This window comes from Cetorhinus maximus, chromosome 23 (assembly GCF_964194155.1).
Source record: "Cetorhinus maximus chromosome 23, sCetMax3.hap1.1, whole genome shotgun sequence".
NCBI lineage: Eukaryota > Metazoa > Chordata > Chondrichthyes > Lamniformes > Cetorhinidae > Cetorhinus > Cetorhinus maximus.
This window is the reverse complement of record NC_135901.1, coordinates 29,301,686-29,327,352: the sequence shown is the minus strand read 5'-3', so window position 1 is coordinate 29,327,352 and position 25,667 is coordinate 29,301,686. Positions and strand designations below refer to the sequence as shown.

Below are 25,667 nucleotides of genomic sequence, written 5' to 3'. Positions count from 1 at the left end.
TCTGATCATGAAACAATTTGTAATCTTTCAGTTTTTCCCCATCCCATTGAGGATGAATTTTATTTAACTCTCTGTGAATGATGTCGACAGCTTCCTCATTTTGAACTTTGATTTTTCTTTCTAATACTTTGAGTTTTCCATGCGATTCACAAATTCCGTGTCTCCTTTGGCCGCTCTGGCTTTGTAGCAACTTTCTCTAACGAGATAAAATATCCCCCAATTCCGTCCTCAGTGGAATGAGGCGATAGGCCAAGATTCTTTGTCAAATCAAAACTCGGAGTGGGACTCGACTCCTCATGTGAACTATTAGGTTGTCTTTCACTACCTAAATTAAGCTTTTCTTTAGCCAGTTCAAAGTTTCCAGTTTGTTTAAAACATAAGAACATAAGAACTAGGAGCAGGAGTAGGCAATTCAGCCCCTCGAGCCCGCCCCGCCGTTCATTACGATCATGGCTGATCTCATTTTGGCCTCAACTCCAATTTCCCACCTCTCCCCATAACCTTTCAACCCATTACTAATTAAAAATCTGTCTGTCTCCTCCTTAAATTTATTCAGCGTCCCGGCATCCACTGCACTCTGAGGTATTGAATTCCACAGATTCATGACCCTTTGAGAAAAGTAATTCCTCCTCATCTCTGATTTAAATCTACCACCCCTTAGCCTAAAACTATGGCCTCTCATTCCAGTATGCCCCAGAAAGGGAAACATCCGCTCCATGTCTACTTTGTAAAGTAAAGTAAAGGGGATCCTTTAGCATCGTATATACCTCAATTAGATCTCCTCTCATCCTTCTAAACTCTAGCAAGTATAGGCCTAAACTGCTCAATCTCTCCTCATAAGACAAGCCCCGCATCTCTGAAATCAATCTAGTGAACCTCCTCTGAACCGCCTCCAGTGCAACTACATCCTTCCTCAAGTAAGGGGACCAAAACTGTGCACAGTACTCCAGGTGCGGTCTCACCAATGCCTTGTACAGTTGCAACAACACTTCCCTATTTTTATACTCTATTCCTTTAGCAATAAATGCCAAAATTCCATTTGCCTTCCTTATTACCTGCTGTACCTGCATACGAACTTTCAGCGACTCATGCACGAGGACACCCAGATCCCTCTGCACTGAAGCATTCTGAAGTTTCTCTCCATTTAAATAATAAGTCGCCTTTTTATTCTTCCGACCAAAATGGATAACCTCACACTTATCCACATTAAACTCCATCTGCCAAATTTTGGCCCATTCACCTAACCTGCCCTCTCTCTGAAGCTCCCTGTCTCTTTCCTTATCTATTTCCTCCCTTTCTGCATCCACTGGAGTTTAGAAGAATGAGAGGTGATCTTATTGAAACATATAAGACCCTGAGGGGACTTGACAGGGTGGATGCTGAAAGAATGTTTCCCTTTGTGGGAGAGACTAGAACGAGAGGACACGGTTTAAATATAAAGGGGTCTCCCATTTAAGATGGAGATTAGGAGAATTTTTCCCTCTCGGAGGGTCATTAGTCTGTGGAATTCACTTCCACAGAAATTAGCGGAAGCAGGGTCATTGAGTATATTTAAGGTTGAGTGAGAAAGATTCCTCATTGACAAGGGAGTCAAAGGTTATAGCTGGTAGACAGTGAAGTAGAATTGAGACACAATCAGATCAGCCATGACCTTATTGAATGGCAGAGCAAACTCAAAGTTCCGAATAGCCCACTCCTGCTCCTCATTCGTATGTTTGTTGTGTATGACTGCTTTCTGCCACAGGACGAACTGCCTTTCTGGGTGAGGGTCACTGCAGATTTCTTCCTCCAGCTCCAAGCGAGGCATATCTTCCAGCTTTTCCACCCTCACCAACACTGAGTGAGTTGCAAAGTACCCAAGACCAAATCTGTAACTGTCTTCTCTGATCACATTCGGTGATCCAAATGAAATATGAAACCAGGTATTTGCAACATGGTTCAAAGAGCATCAGCCGCTGGAAGCAAAGTCATGAGACCAGCCAGTCCAGCAGAAAGAAACCCTCTGACCCTCCCACTTCACCAACTGTCAGAATGAACAATGTTCAGTCCTGGATGTGATTAACAGCAGCAATAACAACAGAATCCTGGAATCACTTGTGAACTCGCTGGTGTCTCTGCAGGCTGGATAGCTGAGTGAATCCCTTCCCACACTGAGAGCAGGTGAATGGCCTCTCCCCGGTGTGAACTTGCTGGTGTGTTTGCAGGCTGGATAACTGAGTGAATCCCTTCCCACATTCAGAGCAGGTGAACAGCCCTCCCCGGTGTGAACTCGCTGGTGTGTCTGCAGGTTGGATGACCGACTGAATCCTTTCCCACAATCAGAGCAGGTGAAAGGCTGCTCTCCAGTGTGAACTCGCTGGTGTGTGAGGAGAGTGGATGAATCACTAAATCCCTTCCCACACACAGAGCAGGTGAATGGTTTCTCTCCAGTGTGAAATCGATGGTGTGTCACCAGGTTTGATAACCGACTGAAGCTCTTTCCACACACAGAGCAGGTGAATGGCCTCTCCCCAGTGTGAACTCGCTGGTGTGTCAGTAGGTTGGATAACTGAGTGAATTCCTTCGCACACTCAGAGCAGGTGAATGGCCTCTCCCCGGTGTGAACCCACTGGTGTGTCAGCAGGTTGGATAACTGAGTGAATCCCTTCCCACAGTCAGAGCAGTTGAATGGCCTCTCTCCAGTGTGAACATGTTGGTGAGTTTCCAGCACAGATTGGAACCAGAATCCCTTCCCACCATCCCCACATGTTGATCGTTTCTCCATAGTGCGGGTGTCCTTATTTCTTTGTATGTTTGATGATCAATTGAAGCCTCATCCACACACACAATGTGTGTATGGTCTCTCCCTGCAGGGAATGGTGTATTAATTTTTCAGCCTGTGTAACTGGTGAAAGCTCTTTCCACTGTCGGTATACTGGAACACTCTCACTCGGGTGTGTGCGTGTCTCAGTGCTTTTCCCGTCCCCCTGATGTTTAAAATCATTTTAAGCAGACAAACAATTCTCCTTAGAGTTTCAATGACTGGTGATATTCAGCTCCTGATGAATTGAGTGATTCCATCAGATCACAACATGGTGCTTAGTTTGAGATATTTGACTGTAAATCCTCCCCTTCTAATATCCTGCAAAAGAAGTTTACAAAAGTCATCACTGTCAGTACAGGATAGAAATTCAGAACAGGCAATTCTAGTTGCTATGGAGCATTCTTTCCTCTCCCACTGCCCCAAAGCTGTAAATCTCTGACCCATACACTCTTCCTCCATTCTCACTCTGCTGTACCTAACATACACCCTCCCAATTGTCCTGAAGGTGCTGATTGATGCTGATCGACAGACAGATCCGTGCTCACTGCTTTCTGTCCTGGGCACAGGTAGCTGAAACTCTTTATGCAGGCTGCTGGCCTTTTGGTTTCAAAATTACTGGAATAAAAATGTGTGTAATACTGTGCACTAGAACTGTGTTATTTGCTTGGAAATGGAGGGAGGATGCAAGGAAGAACTTTCTTTGGGAGCAAGTGGTGATGACCTGGAACTCGCTGCCTATGAGGCTGGTGGAAGTGGAGACGATCAATGGTTTCAAAATTCAATTTGATGGGCACTTGGAGGAAATAAACTTACAGGGCAATGGGGATATAGAGGGGGAATGGGACTGACTGGATTGCTCCACAGAGTCGGCAGGAAGTCTAGTGATGACTCCAGGACTGGAAATATATAACACCTTGTCACCAGTCCTCATCCGACTCCACCGATGCTGCCAGACCTGCTGAGTTTTTCCAGGTAATTCTGTTTTTGTTCTGGAAATATATAATGTAGCTACAGTTCTATATTATAAGACTAGAAATAATAATAAATGAACTTTAATACAGAACCATGAATAATTTATACAAAATATATACCTTACAACAATATAAGACATATCTCTGTCCGATATTAATTTACTGTCCCCTTAAATGTCAGCCATCTCCTGGGGAAACCACCCCTTTAATTGTGAACATTAGGAAAGAGACCATCCTTTTAGCCAGACAAATAAGTGTGTCAAGATGAGGGAGCAAAGGATGTCAATGTCTTTAAGAGAGAGAGAGAGACCTGGGCCAACCTTTCCAGAGTCTGCACTCTCCCTGGTTTCACTTCCTTTCCCTTCAGTTCCTGCAAGTCAACAATTTCCCCCCAGAATGAGAAAAGAAATGGAAAGGGGGAAAAAAGAAAGTGTTTTACTCACAGATGTTGGACACAGGAGGAAATTTTGGTCTGGGTGAAGCTCAATCTTCATTCACACAAAGCCCGCGCTCTGATTGGCTGGACGACCAGAGTCCTTCCGGTCCTCCAACTCCTGCTATTGGTCAATCTCCCGCCTGAAGTCAATGGGACAGCGGAAACCTTCGTTGGCGCGGGAGACCCTTTGACCCCCATGATGAGTTGAGCGGTTGGCCAATGGGAAACTCCATTCTCTGCACAAGCGCAGCTTCCCATCTCCCTCGGACATGCGCAGTCTCGGACCGCCCGCCCGCGCGGCGGATAGAGCGGTTTCCCCAGCGCGGGGGATTGTGGGCACTGCCTCCACCATTGCTCATCCGGAGCACAGTCTCCAAACTCCTGGGACTGGGATGGAAAGTGGGGTGGGGGGCGCAGTGACCCCAACCTGACACAAAGTACATGTGGGTAGTCACTGGATTTGATTGTGACGTCCCCTTAGCAACGTTAGTTAACCCTTAGTTAACTTCAGGTATAAAGATTTAGACACCTGGGTGACATATTGGGGAGGGCAATAGGTGAGTGTAAAACTGAACCCGAGAGTCAGCACCTTCAGGGGAGGAGAATTGAGAAAAAAGCAGGAGTAGGATAGTAAGATGAATTAGTGTTAAATTCAATAGGGAAGTGGGCTTGCATTGGGGGGTGGCAGATGTTTGTAATTTGAAGGAGGAGAAACATGTCTTACGATAATTAGAATTGTCACTTCTGAATTTCTATCCTGTATTGACAGTGATGACTTGATAACGTCAACCCCGTTGCACCCAATCATAATCTTGAAGTCCTTTATCAAGTCAACCCTCAGCCTTGGCTTCCCCAGCCTGTTCGCTCTATCCTGTAACTTAAGCACTCTTAGTTCTGGTATCATCCTTGTGAATCTTTCTTGCATCTTCTTGATGTCCTCTGTCACTTTAAAAGGAGTGTATAATTAAAATTTAGGCTCAGTTTAATTTGGCTGCAGGCACCTAATTTCTTGATTCCAAATTGACCCTCAAAGATACTTTAGTTCAAAGGAGAGTTAGCATCAGGCAAGCCCGGACTCTGGAGTAGCAAATAATATTAATACTTATTTAAAAGAAAAAGTTTTACTTACGAAATACACAAGCGACTTTCCCCACCTCAATTGGGTGACCACCCAGGTAGAAGTGTGAATCTTCCTCAGGTTTCTGAACCAACAGTGATTTCCCACAATCCTGCCCCAGGGGTCCCTCAGCACCTCCATGAATAGAGTCTAACTCACAAGACCAAGATGGTTCTTGAAACCCACTTTTAACGCCTGAATTAATATTAACTCATCTCGAATCAGGCCTGTTGTCGTTAGACAATTGGTCATTGTTGTTACTGGGTTAGTTTTATTGGATTTAACCCTTTCCATACATTATTCCATGGAGCAGGACAATTGGACTGTTCAGGAACTTTCTTTTTATCTGAGGTTAGACAATGTTATGGAGCAAGATGGGAGGATTGCGCAGTTAATTCTAGCCCCACATCTTCACAGGTCATAACAATAGTTTAAATGTTTAATTCACCCACAAAACAGGTCAATTGTTACCCTTTGATACTGTTATTCCCAGCTGAAAAAAAACTGTAACCAGGCTTCTTTCAGTACACACAAAAGATTGAATTATTATAAAACAAATTACTTTTTAAAAACAAGTGAATGAACTGGTTAACATAGAGCTTTTACTTTAGAAGTGCAATGATTTTCTCCTTTTAAAAAAATATATTCGAATCCCCATACACACACACACAACGGGACAAAACAAACACAGTCTGCTGGAGAAGCTGGAGTATGGGAAAGTTTATTTTAAAAGGAAAACATTTGAAGAGATCACAACACTGTTGATCTAACAGAATTCTGGTCACAAAAGGTCTGGAGGTTCCTTCAGACGGATTTTTTGGTAAAAAAAATCCTCGATGACTCTTATTTGTCACAACTCTGCAGACCTTAGAAAAACAGACAAATTATCCTTATGGGACATTATTGAGGAAGGTTTAAGACAAAGGTAGAGCAGAGAGAGGGAAAGAGAGTATTTTTTGCAGCCTGATTCTAGGGCACACACACACTCTCAGACGCAGGGTTCTAAATGACTAAGATGTTCAAATACTTCTCTTAGGCCAGATGTTTTTAACCAATCAGCATGAGTCTTTAGCCCGGCAACAGCAGTTCTTTGTTAATTTAGATATACAAAGTATCTCTTCCCCTTCCAGGTGTTCCCGCTGGGTAGCTTAATTCAGCCATGGTTTATTGAAGAATAGCACATTCACAGCCGTGAATTAAAATTCCAGACTTTTCAAAATAACTCAGGAGGGAGAATGTTCAAAATTCACTGTTCTTCAAATTATCCAAAAACTGGCTCCTCACAACAAGATCATGAATGGTTTACATCGAGTAAATAAAGAGAAACTGTTTCCACTAACCAGAGGACACAGGTTGAAGGTGATTGACATAAAAGCCAGAGGGGAAATGAGGAAGATAAATCTTTACATGGTGTGATGTTATGATCCGGAATGCACTGCCTGAAAGGCTGGTGGAAGCAGATTCAACAAAGGAAATTGACTAAATCCTGGAAGGGGACTAGTTTGCAGGGCTCATGGGGAAAGGGCAGGATAGTGGGACTAATTGAGTAGCTTTTTCAAAGAGCAAGCACAGGCACGATGGGCCGAATAGCCTCCTCCTGTGCTGTGAGACTCTGTGATGACAGATAAATAAATGTGTGTCTGTAATATGTACAGTGACGTCAATAATGTCTGGAATTCTCTTTGTGACGTTTCAGAATTTTATCCCTTTCCTTTCAGTTTAGTTTCAGACAAAGAGAACAAAAAGAAATCATTTTCAGTACATTGAGCAGCCCCGATGTCTATTCTCAGCCAGCATTACACAGGGGGAAAAGGGCTGGATTCTAAGACCAGCAAGTCAAGCACCCTCTTATTTCTCCTTTCTCCTAACTATGCTTCAGTTCTGCCGAAGGGCCATGAAGGCTCGAAACGTTAACTGATTTCTTCTCCACCGATGCTGCCAGACCTGCTGAGTTTTTCCAGGTAATTCTGTTTTTGTTTTGGATTTCCAGCATCCGCAGTAGCTTTTAGCTTTTTGTTTTTATCTCTGTGTTTAATTGACTGCCACCTCTCTTCAAGAAATGCCCTCTTTGAAGAAGTACGGTTCTGTTCTCTGACAGGATTTCCGACTGTCTCTTCTGCCCTGCTCACCTTCATTGCTTTCCATTTCTCTCCTGGTGTTTGCTCCACAATCACCACACTCTCAACTTCTCTACCCCGCACCCCACCCCCCCCCCCCCCCCACCCCACCCCCACCTTAGACCAGCTTATATTTCTCCTTTCTCCTAACTATGCTTCAGTTCTGCCGAAGGGCCATGAAGGTTCGAAACGTTAACTGATTTCTTCTCCACCGATGCTGCCAGACCTGCTGAGTTTTTCCAGGTAATTCTGTTTTTGTTTTGGATTTCCAGCATCCGCAGTAGCTTTTAGCTTTTTGTTTTTAACCCTCTTTAAATGGCCACTTCCCACAATGGATTCAGTGGCCTCTGAAGGGAAGCAGCCTCGGTCCACACTGGGGGTTCCTGCCCCCCAAGTCAGCTAGCTCGTGCTGGCTCATGCTCCTGCTGGACGATCTGCCTGTAATGATAGGAGCGTGTCAGTTTAGAAAAAAACCTGCATTTATATAGCGCCATTCACAACCTCAGGGTTTCTCAATGTGTTTCACTGCCGATGCAGCTCTTTCTGAAATGTAGGCACAACGGGAAACGTGGCAGCCAATTTGCCCACAGAAAAATCCCACAGTTGGCAATGTGATGATGACCATATCACCTGTTTTTACTGATATTGATTAAGGGATAAATATTAGGCCCCAGGTCTACGCCCCCTCCAGTATTTATCCAATTCCCTTTGTTGAATCTGCTTCCAACAGCCTTTCAGGTAGTGCATTCCAGATCACAACACCTCACTGTGCAAAGATTTATCTTCCTCATTTCCCCTCTGGCTTTTCTGTCAATCACCTTCAATCTGTGTACTGTGGGGAACAACCCTTTTGTCAATGGAAACAGTTTCTCTTTATTTCCTCGATGTAAACCGTTCATGATCTTGATCACCTCTATCAAATCTCCTCTTAGCCTTCACTGCTCCAAGGAGAACAACTGCAGCCTCTCCAGTGTGTTCACATCACTGAAGTTCCTCATTCCTGACCCCGTACTAAATCCCTGCACCCTTTCCAAGGCCTTGACATCCTTCCTGAATTATGGGGCCCATATATGGGGTTCATTTCTAGGGAAATAGCATTGAAAAACAGAGAGATGATGTTTAACTTGTATCAAAGCTTGGTTAGACCACGGTTGGAATAGTGTGAAGTTTCTGGGTCCCCATAATTATAAAAGGGATAGAGAGGTGTAACCTGTCCTGGACAGTAGATTTTGGTTTAACTTGACCGTCCTTAGGGAGTTTTTAAACTACATTCACTGTATTAAGCTAACAGGGTCAAGATGGCATTTTATACTAACACTGGGCTAAAAAAGCCATGTATTCTGTATCATCCTTTACATGTAATTAATCAAGAGTTACCGTGGAATTACTAACAAGCCAGAAACACACTGAAATAAGCAGTGAGAGACTCAATGTATAATTGAAGAATAAGTAATGAATCAAGTAGTTGTTAAGACTCGACCGGATGCTAATGTTTGAAGTTTAAAATATTAATTTGCTGCTGTAAACACTGTCCGTGGCAACAGAGATCACTCCACTACAGTTCATGGCCATCTCGGGCACCTGTAAGAGGATGAATGGAGGCTTGTCTAAACTCAGATATAATAAAGGTTCTGAACAGTCCCATTGTTCTACTCCATGGAACAATGTACGGAAATGGTTAAAAACAATCAAATTAACCCAGTAACAACAATGACCAATTGTCTAATGATGACAGACCTGATTCGAGATGAGGTGATGTTAATTCAAGGGTTAAATGTTGCTTTTAAGAACCATCTTGGCCTAGTGAGTTGGTCTCTAGCTGTGAACGTACTGAGTGACCCCTGGGCAGGATTGTGTGAAATTGCTGTTGGTTCAGGAACCTGAGGAAGATTCACACTTCTCCCATGGTTGTTGCCAAATTGAGGTTGGGAAAGTCGCTCGTCTATGACATGATTTGTTATTTCAGAGTCCGGTCTTGCCTGATGGTTAAGTCTCTTTCAAATTAAAGCATTTGAGAGGGCCAATTTGAAACTTAGGGGTTCAATTTGGAACCTAGTAATTAGGCGCCTGCAACCAATTTTATTTACTTACCCCATTAACACTGACAGGGGACTCCAGAAGGTGCAAGAAAGATTCACAAGGATGATACCAGAACTGAGAGTGTTTTGGTTACAGGATGGATTGAATATGTATGGAATATTTTCTCGAGAAAAGAGAAGGCTGAGAGCTGACCTGATAGAGGACTTTAAGGTTATGACAGGGTGCGATAGGGCTGATATCATCAAGTCATCACTGTCAGTACAGGTAGAAATTCAGAACTGACAATTCTAGTTGTCATGAAACAAGTTTCTCCCACTTAATCTAGAAATCTCTGTCCCCTGCAATCGCCCACATTCTTATTGACTGTTATAGTAACTTATCCGACGATTCTCCTCCAGCTTTTCCACCAAATTATCCTCCCCTGAAGGTGCTGACTTTCGGGTTCAGTTTCACACTCACCTATTGCCCTCCCTAATATGTCAGCCAGGTGTCTAAATCTTTACACTTGAAGTGAACAAACTGTTTTGCTAATGGGGCGTCACAGTCAAATCAAGTGACTACCCACATGTACTTTGTGTCAGGGTGGGGTCACTGCGCCCCCCACCCCCACTTTCCATCCCAGTCCCAGGAGTTTTGAAACTGGGCTCCAGATGAGTAATGGCGGTCACAACTCCCACAATGCCCCGCGCATGGGAAAACACTCTATCCGCCGCGCGGGCGGGCAGCCCGGGACTGCGCATGTCCAAAGGAGAGGGGAAGCTGCGCTTGTGCTGGGGAGACGATGGCCTGCGCATGTGAGCCTGCGGGTTTTCGGAAGGAATGCGCATGTGCGGGAGTGAGGTGGGGACCGGAACAAAGCCTGTGCTCTGACTGACCGGGGGACCATTGTCTGTTCCGTCATCCAGCCTTTCCCATTGGACAACAGCTCAGCTCGGCTGAGGGCAAAGTGCCTCCCACGTGGGGTTCCGCCCCTTATTGTCTTCAGGTGGGGAATTGACCAATGGCAAGTCTGCAGCAACGGAAGGACTCTGGTCCTCCAGCCAATCAGAGCGCGGGCTTTGTGTGAATGAAGACTGAGCTTCACACAGACGAAAACTTCCTCCTGTGTCCAACATCTGTGAGTAAAACACTTTCTTTTCTCCCCCTTTCCATTTCTTTTCTCATTCTGGGGGCAAATTGTTGACTTGCAGGAACTGAAAGGAAAGGAAGTGAATCCAGGGAGGGTGCAGACTCTGGAAAGGTTGGCCCAGGTCTCTCTCTTAAAGACATTGACATCCTTTGCTCCCTCATCTTGACACATTTATTTGTCTGGCTAAAAGGATGATCTCTTTCCTAATGTTCACAATTACAGGGGTGGTTTCCCCAGGAGATGGCTGACATTTAAGGGGGCAGTAAATTAATATTGGTCAGAGATATGTCTAGTGGAAGTTATTTATGGTTCATTAGTAACAGATATAATCATTACAGCAGAGAAGGAGCCCATTTAGCAATTCGAGTCCATGTTGACTCTCTGTAGAGCAACCCACTCAGCCCCATTCTCCCTCTATATCCCCGTTCCCCTGCAAGTTTATTTCCTTCAAGTGCCCATCCAATTTCATTTTAAAATCATGAATCGGCTCCACTTCCACCACCCTTGTTGGCAGCAAGTTCCAGATCATGGACAATCACTGCCTAAAAAAAATCTTCAGATCTTCCTGTCTCTCTGATCAGGGAATGTATTTATATGATGCTTTTCACATCATGGACGGGAAGCAATGTGTTTGCATCTGTCGATCAGCATGAATCAGCCCCTTCAGGAGAATTGGGTGGGTGGTATATTCAGTACAGCAGAATGAGAATCGAGGGAAAGTGTGTGGGACGGAGATTTACAGAGTTTGGGAACAAGAGAGGGAAGAATTTTCCATAGAAACTAGAATTGTCTGTTCTGAATTTCTATCCTGTACTGACAGATGATTTTTGTAAACACCTTTTACAGGATATGAGAAAGGGAGGATTTTCAGACTGAAAAATCAAACCAAACATTGTGTCAAGATCTGATAGAGTCATCGAATTCGTCGGGACCTGAATATCATCGGCCGTTGAATCTGGAAGGAGAATTGTTTGTCTGTTCTGTCTGCTCCAAAAGGTTTTCATCATCAGTGTGACTGGGTAAAAACCGAGACACACACACCCGAGTGAGAGTGTTCCAGTGAAATGAGTGTGGAAAGAGCTTTAACCAGTTACACAGCCTGAAAATACATCACACTATTCACAGCGGGGTGAGGCTGTGCACGTGTTCTGTGTGAGGACGAAGCTTCAACTGATCATCAAACCTGGAGAGTCATAAGGACACCTGCATCATGGAGAAGCTGTGGAAATGTGGGGACTGTGGGAAGGGTTTCCGGTTCCCGTCTGCGCTGGAAACTCATCGACGCATTCACACTGGGGAGAGGCCATTTATTTGCTCCATGTGTGGGAAGGGATTCACTGATTCATCCACCCTTCGGAAACACCAGCATGTTCACACTGGGGAGAGGCCGTTCACCTGCTCCGAGTGTGGGAAGGGATTCAGGGATTCATCCCACCTGTTGACACACCAGCGAGTTCACACCAAGGAGAGGCCATTCACCTGCTCGGAGTGCGGAAGGGGATTCAGTCATACATCCCACCTGCTGACACACCAGCGAGTTCACACGGGGGAGAGACCGTTCACCTGCTCTGTGTGTGGGAAGGGATTCACTCAGTCTTGCAACCTGGTGATGCACCAGCGGGTTCACACTGGGGAGAGGCCGCTCACCTGCTCTTTGTGTGGAAAGCGATTCAATCACTTATCCAACCTGCTGAGACACCAGCGAGCTCACAGTGGAGAGAGGCCGTTCACCTGCTCTGAGTGTGGGAAGGGATTCACTGATTCATCCAACCTGCTGAGACACCAGCGAGTTCACTCCGGGAGAGACCATTCACCTGCTCTGAGTGTGGGAAGGGATTCAGTCAGTTCCCGAGCCTGTGGAAACACCACTGACCAATGGAGAAGCCATTCACCTGCTCTGAGTGTGGAAACGGATTCTCTCAGTCACCACACCTGCTGACACTCCTGCGAGTTCACAAGTGATTACAGGGGCTGGATTCTGCTGTTATTGCTGCTGTTAATCACATCCACGACTGAACCATGTTCATTCTAACAGTTGGTGAAGTGGGAGGGTCAGAGGGTTTCTTTCTGCTTGACTGGCTGGTCTCATGACTTTGCTTCCAGTGGCTGATGCTCTTTGATCCTGGGAGTGCACATTTCCACTAAAATGATTCGCAAAAGCTGATGAAGGACATTTATTTTATCCCGGATAGTAAATAGTGTTTCTTCTACCACGACAGGTAGATCTGAAATAAATGCATTTGTCTCTGCTCCATTGAGTCTCGAGGCTGGAGAGAAGATTTATGAGAATGACACGAGCCATCAGTTAAACGGTGCATTCTCCATGGCAATGCATCCACCAATCAGAGTTCATTTGCCAATCAATCAGCACTCTCCTCTCATGAAGTATAAATTGTTGTTCCTTTTACATGTGGTATTCTTGCGAATATTCTGGTGAGTGCAAGATGAAAAACTTCGACGTCTCTTTTTTCCACAATTACTGTTTTAATTAACAAACAGTAACATATGATTAAATAAGTAGTGATCCTTAATTGAGTTACAGTTAATGAATCAATAATGAATCAGTAGTTATGGTAAAAGACTGAGCTTTATTTGCTGTATAAATGTAAAACCTTAATTGCTGTATATGTAAAGAATGTGCAAGGAAGATAAATGTTCTGACAAGAGAGACCTTCTAGCTCTGATTGTCCTCAACATTTGATTCTGTATGAATAAGGGATTGTATAGAATCAGATAAAGGGATAGTGAAACAGTTCGATTGTATTCCTGTCTAAGATAATGAGAGAAGGTGCTGGACATAATTGAGGATCCAATTAATTTAACTAGTGACTAAATTGACCAATTGTCATGTTACAAAAGGCCCAACTCTGACGTGAGGTAATGGTCACTTTGGGGATAAAAGTAGAGGTTCTGAAGGTCTTCCTTGCTAGCCAAGTACTGAAGACTCCCGAGGCCGAGTTCCAACTAAATTACTGTCAAAGAAGGAGCCAGACTCCCGAGGGCGAATTCCACAAGAATTACTGTCAAAGAAGGAGCCAGAGAGGGTTACGCTTCTACAGACTGATCACCCGCATGAAGTTGTAAAAGTCAATGTCTTAAAATTGTGAAGTAAACATTTTTCTTTTAATAAACTTCTTTTTAAATTTACTATCCAGAGAATTCTGCCTTTGCCTTAATTGGTTGAAGTCTTGTCCGAACCAAAGTGAATTTATTAAATGGCAAGTTGGGGGTGGCTGAAATCAATTAAATTACAGATAAGAAGATCAGGTAACATCAATCTTAAATTTAAAAATGTGCATTTATATAGCGTCTTTCACAACCACAGGATGTCCCAAAGCGCTTTACAGCCAATGAAGTACTTTTGAAGGGCAGTCACTGTTGTAATGTAGGAAACGCGGCAGCCAATTTACACACAGCAAGATCCCACAACAGCAATGTGATACTGACCAGATGATCTGTTTTTAGTGATGTTGATTGATAAACATTGGCCACGACACCAGGGATAACTCCCCTGTTCTTCTTCATAATAGTGGCCATAGGAACGTCTATGTCCACCTGAAGCAGCAGACAGGGCCCTTGGGTTAGCACCTCGTCCAAAAGGCAGCAGCTCTGACAATGCAGCACTCCCTGGCACTTGGAATGTTGGATGTGATTTTTGTCCTCAGGCCTCTGGACTGGGACTTAAATCAAGAACCTTCTGACTCAGAGGTGGGAGTGTGATCCACTGAGCTATGGCTGACACAATAGACAGTACAACATTAGAAAGGGAATTTAACCCTTTATAATCCTGCTTTTTTTTCCTCCAGTGACTAAGCCAATAATAAAAACCCTGGTGTAAATTTGACTGACAAATATTGAAGTGTTGGTTCAGAGCCACAGGTTTCAGATTCCCATTGATCCTCCAGCACCTTTCTGTCTCTCTATTGCACGTGTCAATTACAGCCAGGTGACAGAGCTGAGGGCTGAATTTAGCTGAGAATAACGGGGCCTGCGCCCCAGTTGGGAAACTGCCATGGGCATCGCACCGATAGAGAGACAGGAAGATGCTGGAGGACTAACTGGGATCCTCAACTAATTCTATGTTCTTTTTAACCATTTCTGTTTCATTAATACACTTCTATCAGTAAAATATTTGATTCTTCCGGATTTTTCATGATTAGATTTCTGCAGTTTAGGGAAAGTGGGTGAGAGGGGTTGGCAGGCTCTTTAACAGAATGTGAGTCCCTCTAAGGTAATTGGCAAAGGAGCCAGAGGGGGAGATGAGATTTTATAGAGCAGTCAGCCTGACTTTGGTAGTGGTGAAAATTCTAGAGTCCATTATAAAAGATTTAATAGCTGAGCACTTGGAAAACAGTGGCAGAATCGGACAGAGTCAGCATGGATTTATGAAAGGGAAATCATGCTTGACTGATCTACTGGAATTTTTTGAGGATGTAACGAGTAGAGTTGATGAAGGGGAGCCAGTGGATGTGGTTTATTTGGACTTTCAGAAGGCTTTCAACAAAGTCCCACATAAGAGATTAGCATGTAAAATTAAAGCACATGGGATTGGGGGTCATGTATTGAGATGGATAGAAAACTGGTGGGCAGACAGGAAACAAAGAATAGGAATAAATGGGTCTTTTTCCGAATGGCAGGCAGTGACTAGTGGGGTACCACAGGAATCGGTGCTGGGACCCCAGTTATTCACAATATATATTAATGATTTAGATGAGGGAACTAAATGTAATATCTCCAAATTTGCAGATGACACAAAGCTGGGTGGGAGGGTGAGCTGTGAGGAGGATGCAGAGATGCTTCAGTGTGATTTGGACAAGCTGAGTGAGTGGGAAAATGCATGGAATATGCAGTATAATGTGGACAAATGTGAGGTTATCCATTTTGGTAGCAAAAACAGGAAGGCAGATTATTATCTGAATGGCTATAAATTGAGAGAGGGGAATGTGCAACGAGGCCTGTGTGTCCTCATATACCAGACACTGAAGGTAAGCATGCAGGTGCAGCTGGGGGTAAAGAAGGCAAATGGTATGTTGGCCTTCATAGCCAGAGGATTCGAGTACAGGAACAGGGATGTCTTGCTGCAATTGTACAGGGCCTTGGTGAGACCACACCTGGAATATTGTGTGCAGTTTTGGTCTCCTTATCTGAGGAAGGATGTTCTTGCTACAGAGGGAGTGCAGCAAAGGTTTATGAGACTGATTCCTGGGAAGGTGGTACTGACATATGAAGAGAGATTGAGTCGATTAGGATTATATTCACTGAAGTTCAGAAGAATGAGGGGGGATCTCAAAGAAACCTATAAAATTCGAACAAGAATAGACAGGGTAGATGCAGGAAGGATGTTCCTGAAGATGGGGGAGTCCAGAACCAGGGCGGTCACAGTCTGAGGATACGGGGTAGACCATTTAGGGCAGATGAGGAGAAATTTCTTCACCCAGAGAGTGATGAGCCTGTGGAATTCGCTACCACAGAAAGTAGTTGAGGCCAAAACATTGTATGTTTTCAAGAAGGAGTTTGATATAGTTCTTGGGGCAAAAGGGATCAAAGGGTATGGGGAGAAAGCTGGAAGCAGGCTATTGAGTTGGATGACCAGCCATGATCATAATGAATGGCGGAGCGGGCTCAAAGGGCCGAATGGCCTACTCCTGCTCCTATTTTCTATGTTTCTATGCTTTTTTTTAACACAGCGAGTTGCTCTGATCTGCCTGCAAGCAGATTCAACAGTATATTTCCAAAGGGCAAGTACTTGAAAGGAAGGAATTTGCAGGGCTGTGGGGAAAGAGCAGAGCAGTTGGATGAATCAGAGAGTTCTTTCAAAGAGATGGCAGGGGCACGATGGGAATTCCAGACGTTGTTGACATCTCTGTACATGTTACAGACACACATTTATTTACCTGTGATCACAGAATCTCACAGCACAGAAGGAGGCCATTCAGCTCATCGTGCCTGTGCTGGCTCTTTGAAAGAGCTACTCAATTAGTCCCACTATCCTGTCCTTTCCCAATGAGCCCTGAAAACTAGTCCCCTTCCAGGATTTATCCAATTCCGTTTGTTGAATCTGCTTCCACCAGCCTTTCAGGCAGTGCATTCCGGATCACAACACCTCACTGTGTAAAGATTTATCTTCCTCATTTCCCCTCTGGCTTTTATGTCAATCACCTTCAATCTGCGTCCTCTGGTTAACAAACCTTCTGTCAGTGGAAACAGTTTCTCTTTATTTCCTCAATGTAAACCTTTCATGATCTTGAACACCTCTGCCAAATCTTCTCTTGGCCTTCACTGCTCTAAGGAGAACAACCCCGGCCTCTCCTGTGTGTTCAGATCACTGAAGCTCCTCATTCCTGTCACTGAACTAAATCCCTGCACCCTTTTCAAGGCCTTGACATCTTTCCTGAATTATGGGGCCCATATACGGGGTTCATTTCTAGAGAAATAACATTTAAAATCAGAGACGTCATGTTAAGCTTGTATCAAGCCTTGGTTAGACCACACCTGTGAATAGTGTGAACAGTCCTGGGTGTCCATAATTATAAAAAGGCTAGAGAGAAAGTCGAGAAAGTGCAAGCAAGATTTACAAGGATGTTCCCAGAACCGAGAGTGTTTCAGTTACAGGATAGATTGAACAGGCTGGGAATATTTTCTCTGGAAAAGAGAAGGCTGAGGGCTGACCTGATAGAGGACTTTAAGATTATGAACGGGTGGGATCGGGTTGATGTAGAGACGATGTTTTCAATTGTTGGGGGAGACCCAGAACTGGGGGTCATAGATATCAGATTGTCACTATATTGTGTACAGTGGGAACCACACTTTAGGAAAGCTGGGAATGCACTGGAGTGCAGAAGAGGTTTACAAGAATGGTTGAGGGGTGAGAAACTTCAGTTATGAAGATAAATTGGTGAAGTCAGGTTGTTGTCCTTGGAGGGGTGAAGGCTAAGAGGAGATTTGATTGAGGTGTTCAAAATCATGAGGGGTCTGGACTGTCTAGATAAGGAGAAACTGTTCCCACTGATAAAAGCATCGAGAATGAGAGGACACAGGTTTAGTGATTTGCAAAGGAAGCAAATGCAATGTGAGAAAAAACTTTTTCACACAGCAAGTGGCTCGGGTCTGGAATGCACTGCCTGGAAGTGTGGTGGAGGCAGGTTCAATCGAGGTATTCGAAAGGGCATTAGATGATTATTTGAACAAAAGCAATGTGCAGGGTTACAGAGAAAAGGCAGGAGATTGGCATGAGGTGATAATGCTTATTCGGAGAGCCAGTACAGACACGATGGGCCAACTGGCCTTCTCCTGTGTCGTAACAATTCTGTGAATCTGATTTTGTCACTGATAAATTCAATAGGGAATTCAGGAGGAAACTTTCTTTGCTCCGAGAGTGGTGAGAATTTGGAACTCGCTACCACAGGGAGCGATTGAGGTAAACAAGATAGGTCCATTGAAGAGGGACAGGATGAACACTTGAGGGAGAAAGGAATAGAAGGTTCTGCTGACGGGGGTCAGGGCAGTCAAATTGGAAGAGGCTCATGTGGAGCATAAACACTGACAAAGAGCAATTGAGCTACTGTCAGAATGAATATGGTTCATGACTGGATGACCAAGTGAATCTCTTCCCACACTTGGAGCAGGTGAACGGACACTCCCCTGGGTGACTGCGCTGTTCTGTGAGCAGGTGGGCGAACTGAATGAATCCCTTTCCACACAGTGAGCACATGGACGGCCTTTCCTCAGTGTGAAGTCACTGATGGGTCAGTCAGCTGATAGAACCTGTAAACCACTTCCCACATGGAGCGGGTGAATGGCCTCTCCCTCTCCTCAGTGTGAAGGCGCTAATGGGTCAGTCAGCTGATAGAACCTGTAAACCACTTCCCACATGGAGCGGGTGAATGGCCTCTCCCTCTCCTCAGTGTGAAGTCACTGATGGGTCAGTCAATGATAGACTCTGTAAACCACTTCCCACATGGAGCGGGTGAATGGCCTCTCCCTCTCCTCAGTGTGAACCGGTTGGTGAATTTCCAGCTCAGATGAGGATCTTTGCTCAGTCCCGACATCTCCACGGTTTCTCTCCAAAGTCTGTGTCCTTGAGTCTATCCAGACTGTATGATCAGTTTGAATCTTGGCAACACGCAGGACACTGACTGATGTTTGAAACCTTTTCCCACAGACGGAGAGAAATTTTTCTCTTTCGAGAGTCAAAGACCAACCAGCTGACGTCACCGGCCAGACCGAGAAGCCTCTCGGAGAACTCGGGAGAGGGGAAACTGCGCATGTGCGGGGCAGAGCCCGCCCCCTTTCCTTCAAACTGAGGAATTGTCCAATGGGAAGAATTGGAGGACCGGAAGGACTCTGGTCCTCCAGCCAATCAGAGCGCGGGCTATGTGTGAATGAAGATTGAGCTTCACACAGACTAAAACTTCCTCCTGTGTCCAACATCTGTGAGTAAAACACTTTCTTTTCTCCCCCTTTCCATTTCTTTTCTCATTCTGGCGGCAAATTGTTGACTTGCAGGAACTGAAGGGAAAGGAAGTGAATCCAGGGAGGGTGCAGACTCTGGAAAGGTTGGCTCAGGTCTCTCTCTCTCTCTCTCTTAAATACATTGACATCCTTTGCTCCCTCAGTTTGATACTTTTATTTGTCTGGCTAAAAGGATGGTCTCTTTCCTCATGTTCACAATTAAAGGGATGGTTTCCCCAGGAGATGGCTGACATTTAAGGGGACAGTAAATTAATACAGGACAGAGATATGTCTCGTGTTGTTATATGGCACGTATTAGGTATATTGTTTAAGATTCTGTAATAAAGTTAACTGATCATTTCTAGTCTTCTAGTACTGTAATTATGTTATATATTTCCAATCATAGAGTCATTATGGCACAGAAGGAGTCCATTCGGCAACTCTAGTCCTTGCCAGCTCTCTGTAAAGCAATCCAAAAAGTCCCATCCGTCTCTCTACCTCCATAGCCCTGCAAATTTGTTACTTTCAAGTGTCCATCCAATTTAATTTTGAACTGATTGATCGTCTCTGCTTCCACCACCCTCGTCATCATCAAATTCCAGATCATGATCACTCTCTACCAAAACAATGTTCTTCCTCAGATTCTTCCTTTGCCTCTGATCAGTAAATATACTTAGATCTAAATTTTCAGCTTTCGGACCGGAAGGAGTGAGCATGGATCTGTTGATCAGCATGAATCAGCACCTTATGATGAATTGTGTGGGTGTATATCAGGCACAAGAGTGTGAGAATGGATGGAGAGTTGCAGGGCAGAGATTTACAGCTTTTGGGGAACGAGAGAGGAAAGGGTGTTCCACAGCAACTAGAATTGTTTGTTCTGAATTTATATTCAGTGCTGACAGTGATGACTTTTGTAAACTCCTTTTACAGGATGATGGAAGAGGAAGATTTGCTGACCAAAATCTCAAACCAAATGTCATATCAAGATCTCACAGAGTCACTCACTTCATTGGTACCTGAATATCGTCGGCCTTTGAATCCAGAAGGAGAAATGTTTGCTTGTTCTGTCTGCTTCAGAAGGCTTTAAAATCAACGTGATTGGAAGAGCACCAAGATACACACACCCTGAGTGTGTTCCTGTGCACTTACTGTGGAAGGAGCTTTAACCAGTTACACAGACTGAAAAACATTGGACCATTCACAGCGGGGAGACCATACACATGTTCCATGTGTGGACGAGGCTTCAACTGATCATCAAACCTGGAGAGACACAAGGACACCCAAACCATGGAGAAACCGTGGAAATGTGGGGACTGTGGGAAGGGATTTCGTACCCCATCTGCACTTGAAATTCATCGACGGGTTCACTCCGGGGAGAGGCCGTTCACCTGCTCTGAGTGTGGGAAGGGATTTACTCACTCATCTCACCTGGTTGCACACCAGCGAGTTCACAGTGGGGAGCGGCCATTCACCTGCTCCGTATGTGACAAGGGATTCACTCAGTCATCCCAGCGCATTGCACACCAGCGAGTTCACACTGGGGAGAGGCCGTTCACCTGCTCCGTGTGTGGGAAGGGATTCAGTAGATCATCCACCCTGCAGAACCACCGTGTAGTTCACACCGGGGAGAGGCTGTTCACCTGCTCCGTGTGCGAGAAGGAGTTCAATCGGTTAACCAACCTTCTGAAACACCAGATGGTTCACACGGGAGAGAGGCCATTCACCTGCTCCGTGTGTGGGAAGGGGTTCACTTGTTCAACCAATCTGCTGACACACCAACGCATTCACACCGGAGAGAGGCCGTTCTCCTGCTCGGAGTGTGGGAAGCGATTCCCTAATTCATCCAACCTGCAAAAGCACCGGAGAGTTCACAGTGGGGAGAGGCTGTTCACCTGCTCCGTGTGTGGGAAAAGATTCACTCAATCCTCCAACCTGCTGAGACACCAGCGAGTTCACACTGGGGAGAAACCTTTCAGCTGTTCTGAGTGTGAGAAGGAATTCGCTGATTCATCCAGCCTGCGGAAGCATCACCGAGTTCACACAGAGGGGAGAGGCTATTCACCTGCTCCTTGTTCATCCGAGCTGCTGAGACACCATGGCAGTCACACCGATTAGAGACCTTTTAGATGCTCTGACGCTGGATGTTAATTGTTTCAATTGAGGTTAAGTGTATAAAGGTGGAGGGCATTGATTGGATGGCTATGTAAGCGCCTATAAAGAGTCACTTACTGAATAAATAAATACCAAGTAAAGATTGACTCCAGTTTCTTCCTTCACAATAAGGCTGTCAGGATTATAACATGGTAACAGAGAGTGCTTGCCTAATGGTGAAGGATTGAAACTCTCTGGAATTGTCAATTCCTAACAAAAGTAAAATCAGAAGCAAAGTATTTAGTAAGCTGGATGCCCGTCAGTTGGATACTGATGGAGGTTTGGATCTTCCTCCTCTTGGTTCATTGATGAGATTTAGAAGAAAGACGATTAACTCCTGGCCCAGGCACCCTTTGCCAATGTGATTTCCCCAATCCACATGTAGATTAAAGTCATCCATGACTATTGCTGTCCCTTTCTTACATGCCCCATTTATTTCTTCCTGTACACCCTGTCCTACCATGTAACTACTGCTAGGAGGCCTAAAACTACTTCCACAAGTGACCCATTACCTTTACTATTTCTTATCTTTATCCAAACTGATTCGATATCTTGCTGTGTCGAGCAAAGGCCATCTCTCACGACTGTACTAATGTCATCCTTAATTAACAGAGCTACCCCACCACCTTTTCCTAGGTTCCTATCTTTTTGAAATATCAAATACCCTTCAATATGTAGGTCCCACCCTTGGTCACCCTGCAACCATTTTTTGTAATGGCTATCAAGTCATATATATTTAATTCTATCCGTGCTAACAATTCATCAATTTTGTTAGGAACTCCGCATTCAGATACAGAGATTTTACCTCTGCCTTTTTACCATTTTTGTACTCTCTGTCCCTTCCTGCCACACTCTGGTTATCATTATCCAAATCACTACTTTGCTCTGTTACCTCATTATGTCCCTTTGATTTGCCACATCTCCTCTTGCATGATCCCTTCCCCCCACTATTTAGTTTAAAGCCCTCTCTACCACCCTCGTTCTAAGACACCCCAGAACACTGGTCCCAGCACGGTTCAGGTGAAGACCGTCCCAACGGTACAGCTCCCAATTTCCCCAGTACTGGTGCCAGTGCCCCATGAATGGAAACCCATTTCTCCCACACCGGTCTTTGAGCCACGCATTGTTATGGCACGGCTGATGGTAAATGCTGAGCTGCCCAAATCCCAATGGGAAACTTGAAACAGCTGCCAAAATAGTTTTTACAATATGGATATTATGAGGAGAGGCTCTGAAATCAGGAAATAATGGCCCTGACTATTTGTGATGATTTATAGTAAAGTAAACATTTATTAAAAGAATAAAAAGAGTACAATTATACTTAAATACAAGAAGAGCTTCACACAGTAAACTGTACTTTAAAACAGTTCCATAAATCTTGACTTAACTACCCTCAGAGCTAACCTTCCCATTTTCTGTTCAGCAACTATCCTTATAGGTTCTAAAATCTATAGGGTTCCAGTAATTTTTACCACACAGTGCTTTGTCCTTGGAGTGTTTTCTCAGGCTGGCAGCAACTAGATCTTCCATTCTGGCCTTGTTCACATTGTTTTCTGGGAGATCTGACCAGCTATCCTGCTGTCTTCTGGGAGATCTGACCAGCTATCCTACTGTCTTCTGGGAGATTTCAGCAGCTACCCCCTCACATAGGCTTCAGTATTTCCATAAATGTTTTCTTCTCTTTGATCTCTCTATCGTCTCAACGAGTCTCTTCAGAAATGCTTTCTTCCCAGAACTGATTACACTCGTTCTTTACTTCAGTTCTTAGACTTGCAAAAACAAACTTACCCTATCTTTACCTTCCTTACACCTTTTTCAACCTGGATATATCCCATTTGAACTAAAACAACTTAATTCAATATTACAACTTAATTCAACATACAATATGGTGGCATAGTGCTATTGTGACTGGACAGGTATTCTACAGACCCAGGGTAATGCTTTAGGAACCCGGGTTCAAATCCCACCATGGCAGATGGTGAAATGTGAACTCAATAAAAATCTGGAATTAAAAGTCTGATGATGATCACAAAGCCATTGTCAATTGTTGTAAAAACCCACCTGGTTCACTAATGTCCTTTAGGGAAGGAAATCTGCCGTCCTTACCTGGTCTGGCCTACCTGTGACTCCAGACCCACAGCAATGTGGTTGACTCTTAAATGCCCTCTGAGCAAAGGTAAAGACTGTCCTAGCCAGTGACGTCCACATCCCATGAACAAATTTTACAAAAATTGCTTTATGTAAAACAATGTTGCTTTATTATCTTTTTTTTGTGTAAAACTCTGATTGAATTTCCTCTTGGTTCATTAACATATCAAAACCACTTCTTACTGTTGGCTTTAGTCACTCTAGCTCTTAATCCAATTACCATATTGACACCCCCAACAGCCTGTTTTCTCATTTATAATAAACATGACAGGGTTATTAGCAGAAGAAAAATATTACAATTCCTTGTTTTCTTGACAGCATTCATCTCTCTAATCTTATTGATCCTACGCCAATTTGCTGGTCACTCAGGTAATACGCAGAGATTATTACATCATTACTATTATAATATTATTCCACTATTTAAATGGAGAGAGATTGCAGAACTCTGAGGTACAGAGGGACACTGGGTGTCCTAGTACATGAATCACAACAAGTTAATCTGCAGGTACAGCAAGCGATTTGGAAGGCAAGTGGAATGTTGGTGTTTATTGCGAGGGGAATGGAATGAAAAAGCAGGGAAGTTTTACTGCAGCTCGATAGGGCCTTGGTGAGACCACGTCTGGAACACGGTGTACAGTTTTGGTCTCCTTATTTGAAAACAAAATAATTGCGTTAGAATCAGTACAGAGTAGGTTTACTTGACTCATTCCTGGGCTGAGGGGCTTATCTTATGGAGAAAGGTTGGGTCGGGCCGATACCCATTGGAGTTTAGAAGAATGAGAGGTGATCTTAGTGAAACATATAAGATCCTGAGGGGTTCTGATAGGGTAGATACCACAAGGATGTTCCCACTTGTGGGAGAGACTAGAGCCAGCGTACACAGTTTAAGAATAAGAGGTCCACCATTTAAGATTGGGATGAGGAGAAATGTTTTCTCTCACAGGGCGGATAGTATGTGGAATTATCTTCCCCAGAAATCAGTGGAGGCTGGGTCATTGAATTTATTCCAGGCAGAGTTAGGCAGATTTTTGATAGGAAAGGAAGTCAAGTGTTAAGGAGGGGGAGGCAGGAAAGTGGAGTTCAGACCACAACCAGATCGGCCACGATCTTATTGAATGGCGGAGCAGGCTCAAAGGGCTGACTGGTCTACTCCTGCTCCTAGGTCACACGTCCCTATGATCTAGTGGATGCCGTTGAAGGATAGTTGGTCTTTGACAGGTTTTGAATGAGGGTGAAAGCATCTTTAACAGATCTGGATATCACAACAAGAGACAGAATTGGAACTGCACTAATAGGTGAATGAACCCCAGGAATGACCAGGGAACAATTAACAAGTGTTTCAGGTCTGACTCGAAATATCATTACGTAATAAACTGCCCTAAGTGGAAAATCAGGGTCTTCGAAGTGACACATGACACAGAGAATTCTGAGGCTGAAGATGATGATGATGATCCAAAACAAAAACAAAAATACCTGGAAAAACTCAGCAGGTCTGGCAGCATCTGCGGAGAGGAGCACAGTTAATGTTTCGAGTCCGCATGACTCTTCAGACTCTTTTTTTTCAATAATTTATATAGATTCTTCTTTTCCCACCTATTTCCATTATTTTTAAATCTAAAACTAAAACCTTGTTAGTCTTTCCACCCCACCCCCACTAGAGCTGTACCTTGAGTGTCCTGTCTTCCATTCTTAATTAGCACTTTTCTTAGACAAATATCACCACCTTCAACCTCTTTGATCCTTTTGTCTGTGACATCTTTTGATTATCAGCTCCTATCACTGCTTGCTTATCTCCAGAGCGAGAAGCAGCTCGGAGAACTCGGGAGAGGGAAGGCTGCGCATGTGCGGGGGAGAGCCCGCCCCCTCCCGTCATACTGAGGGACTGACCAGTGGAAAGACTTGGAGGAGCGGAAGGACTCCAGCCAATCAGAGCGCGGGCTTTGTCTGAATGAAGAGTGAGCTTCACACAGACTAAAACTTCCTCCTGTGTCCAACATCTGTGAGTAAAACACTTTCTTTTCTCCCCCTTTCCATTTCTTTTCTCATTCTGGGGGGAAATTGTTGACTTGCAGGAACTGAAGGGAAAGGAAGTGAATCCAGGGAGGGTGCAGACTCTGGAAAGGTTGGCCCAGGTCTCTCTCTCTCTCTCTCTTAAAGACATTGACATCCTTTGCTCCCTCAGCTTGACACATTTATTTGTCTGGCTAAAAGGATTGTCTCTTTTTAAATGTTCACAATTAAATGGGTGGTTTCCCCAGGAGATTGCTGACATTTAAGGGGACAGTAAATTAATATAGGACAGAG

At 44.3% G+C, this 25,667-nt stretch overlaps 5 protein-coding genes across 12 annotated transcripts in view; 2 read left to right on the top strand and 3 right to left on the bottom strand.

Moving 5' to 3' along the window:
- LOC144697133 (uncharacterized) overlaps nucleotides 1–21,316 on the top strand; it is a 212,516-nt gene extending 191,200 nt beyond the window's left edge. Inside the window, exons 1-2 of one of the 2 annotated variants that reach the window (XM_078568973.1) lie at nucleotides 18,642–19,045; nucleotides 19,995–21,316. In XM_078568973.1, the coding sequence (XP_078425099.1) occupies nucleotides 20,352–21,179 (828 nt within the window). In that variant the 5' untranslated portion in view covers nucleotides 18,642–19,045; nucleotides 19,995–20,351 and the 3' untranslated portion in view covers nucleotides 21,180–21,316. Of the gene's footprint in view, nucleotides 1–18,641; nucleotides 19,046–19,994 lie in introns of those variants that run through there. The other variant, XM_078568974.1, reaches the window with a different exon arrangement.
- Nucleotides 1–25,667, top strand: part of LOC144697178 (uncharacterized) — a 685,261-nt gene that overhangs the window by 340,774 nt on the left and 318,820 nt on the right. For 3 of the 6 annotated variants that reach the window (XM_078569041.1, XM_078569043.1, XM_078569042.1), the window contains exon 2: nucleotides 11,460–13,760. In XM_078569041.1, the coding sequence (XP_078425167.1) occupies nucleotides 11,824–12,552 (729 nt within the window). In that variant the 5' untranslated portion in view covers nucleotides 11,460–11,823 and the 3' untranslated portion in view covers nucleotides 12,553–13,760. Of the gene's footprint in view, nucleotides 1–10,326; nucleotides 10,602–11,459; nucleotides 13,761–25,667 lie in introns of those variants that run through there. The other 3 variants (XM_078569044.1, XR_013580314.1, XR_013580313.1) reach the window with 3 other exon arrangements.
- The window catches only part of LOC144697082 (uncharacterized), a 303,267-nt gene that overhangs the window by 114,576 nt on the left and 163,024 nt on the right, over nucleotides 1–25,667 (bottom strand). The gene's annotated exons all lie outside the window — the stretch shown is intronic.
- LOC144697950 (uncharacterized) overlaps nucleotides 1–25,667 on the bottom strand; it is a 103,811-nt gene that overhangs the window by 11,920 nt on the left and 66,224 nt on the right. The window contains exon 7 of the mRNA XM_078569905.1: nucleotides 2,267–2,665. Coding sequence (XP_078426031.1) covers nucleotides 2,267–2,665 — 399 coding nt within the window. The remainder of the gene's footprint in view (nucleotides 1–2,266; nucleotides 2,666–25,667) is intronic.
- Nucleotides 1–25,667, bottom strand: part of LOC144697280 (uncharacterized) — a 353,357-nt gene that overhangs the window by 318,060 nt on the left and 9,630 nt on the right. The gene's annotated exons all lie outside the window — the stretch shown is intronic.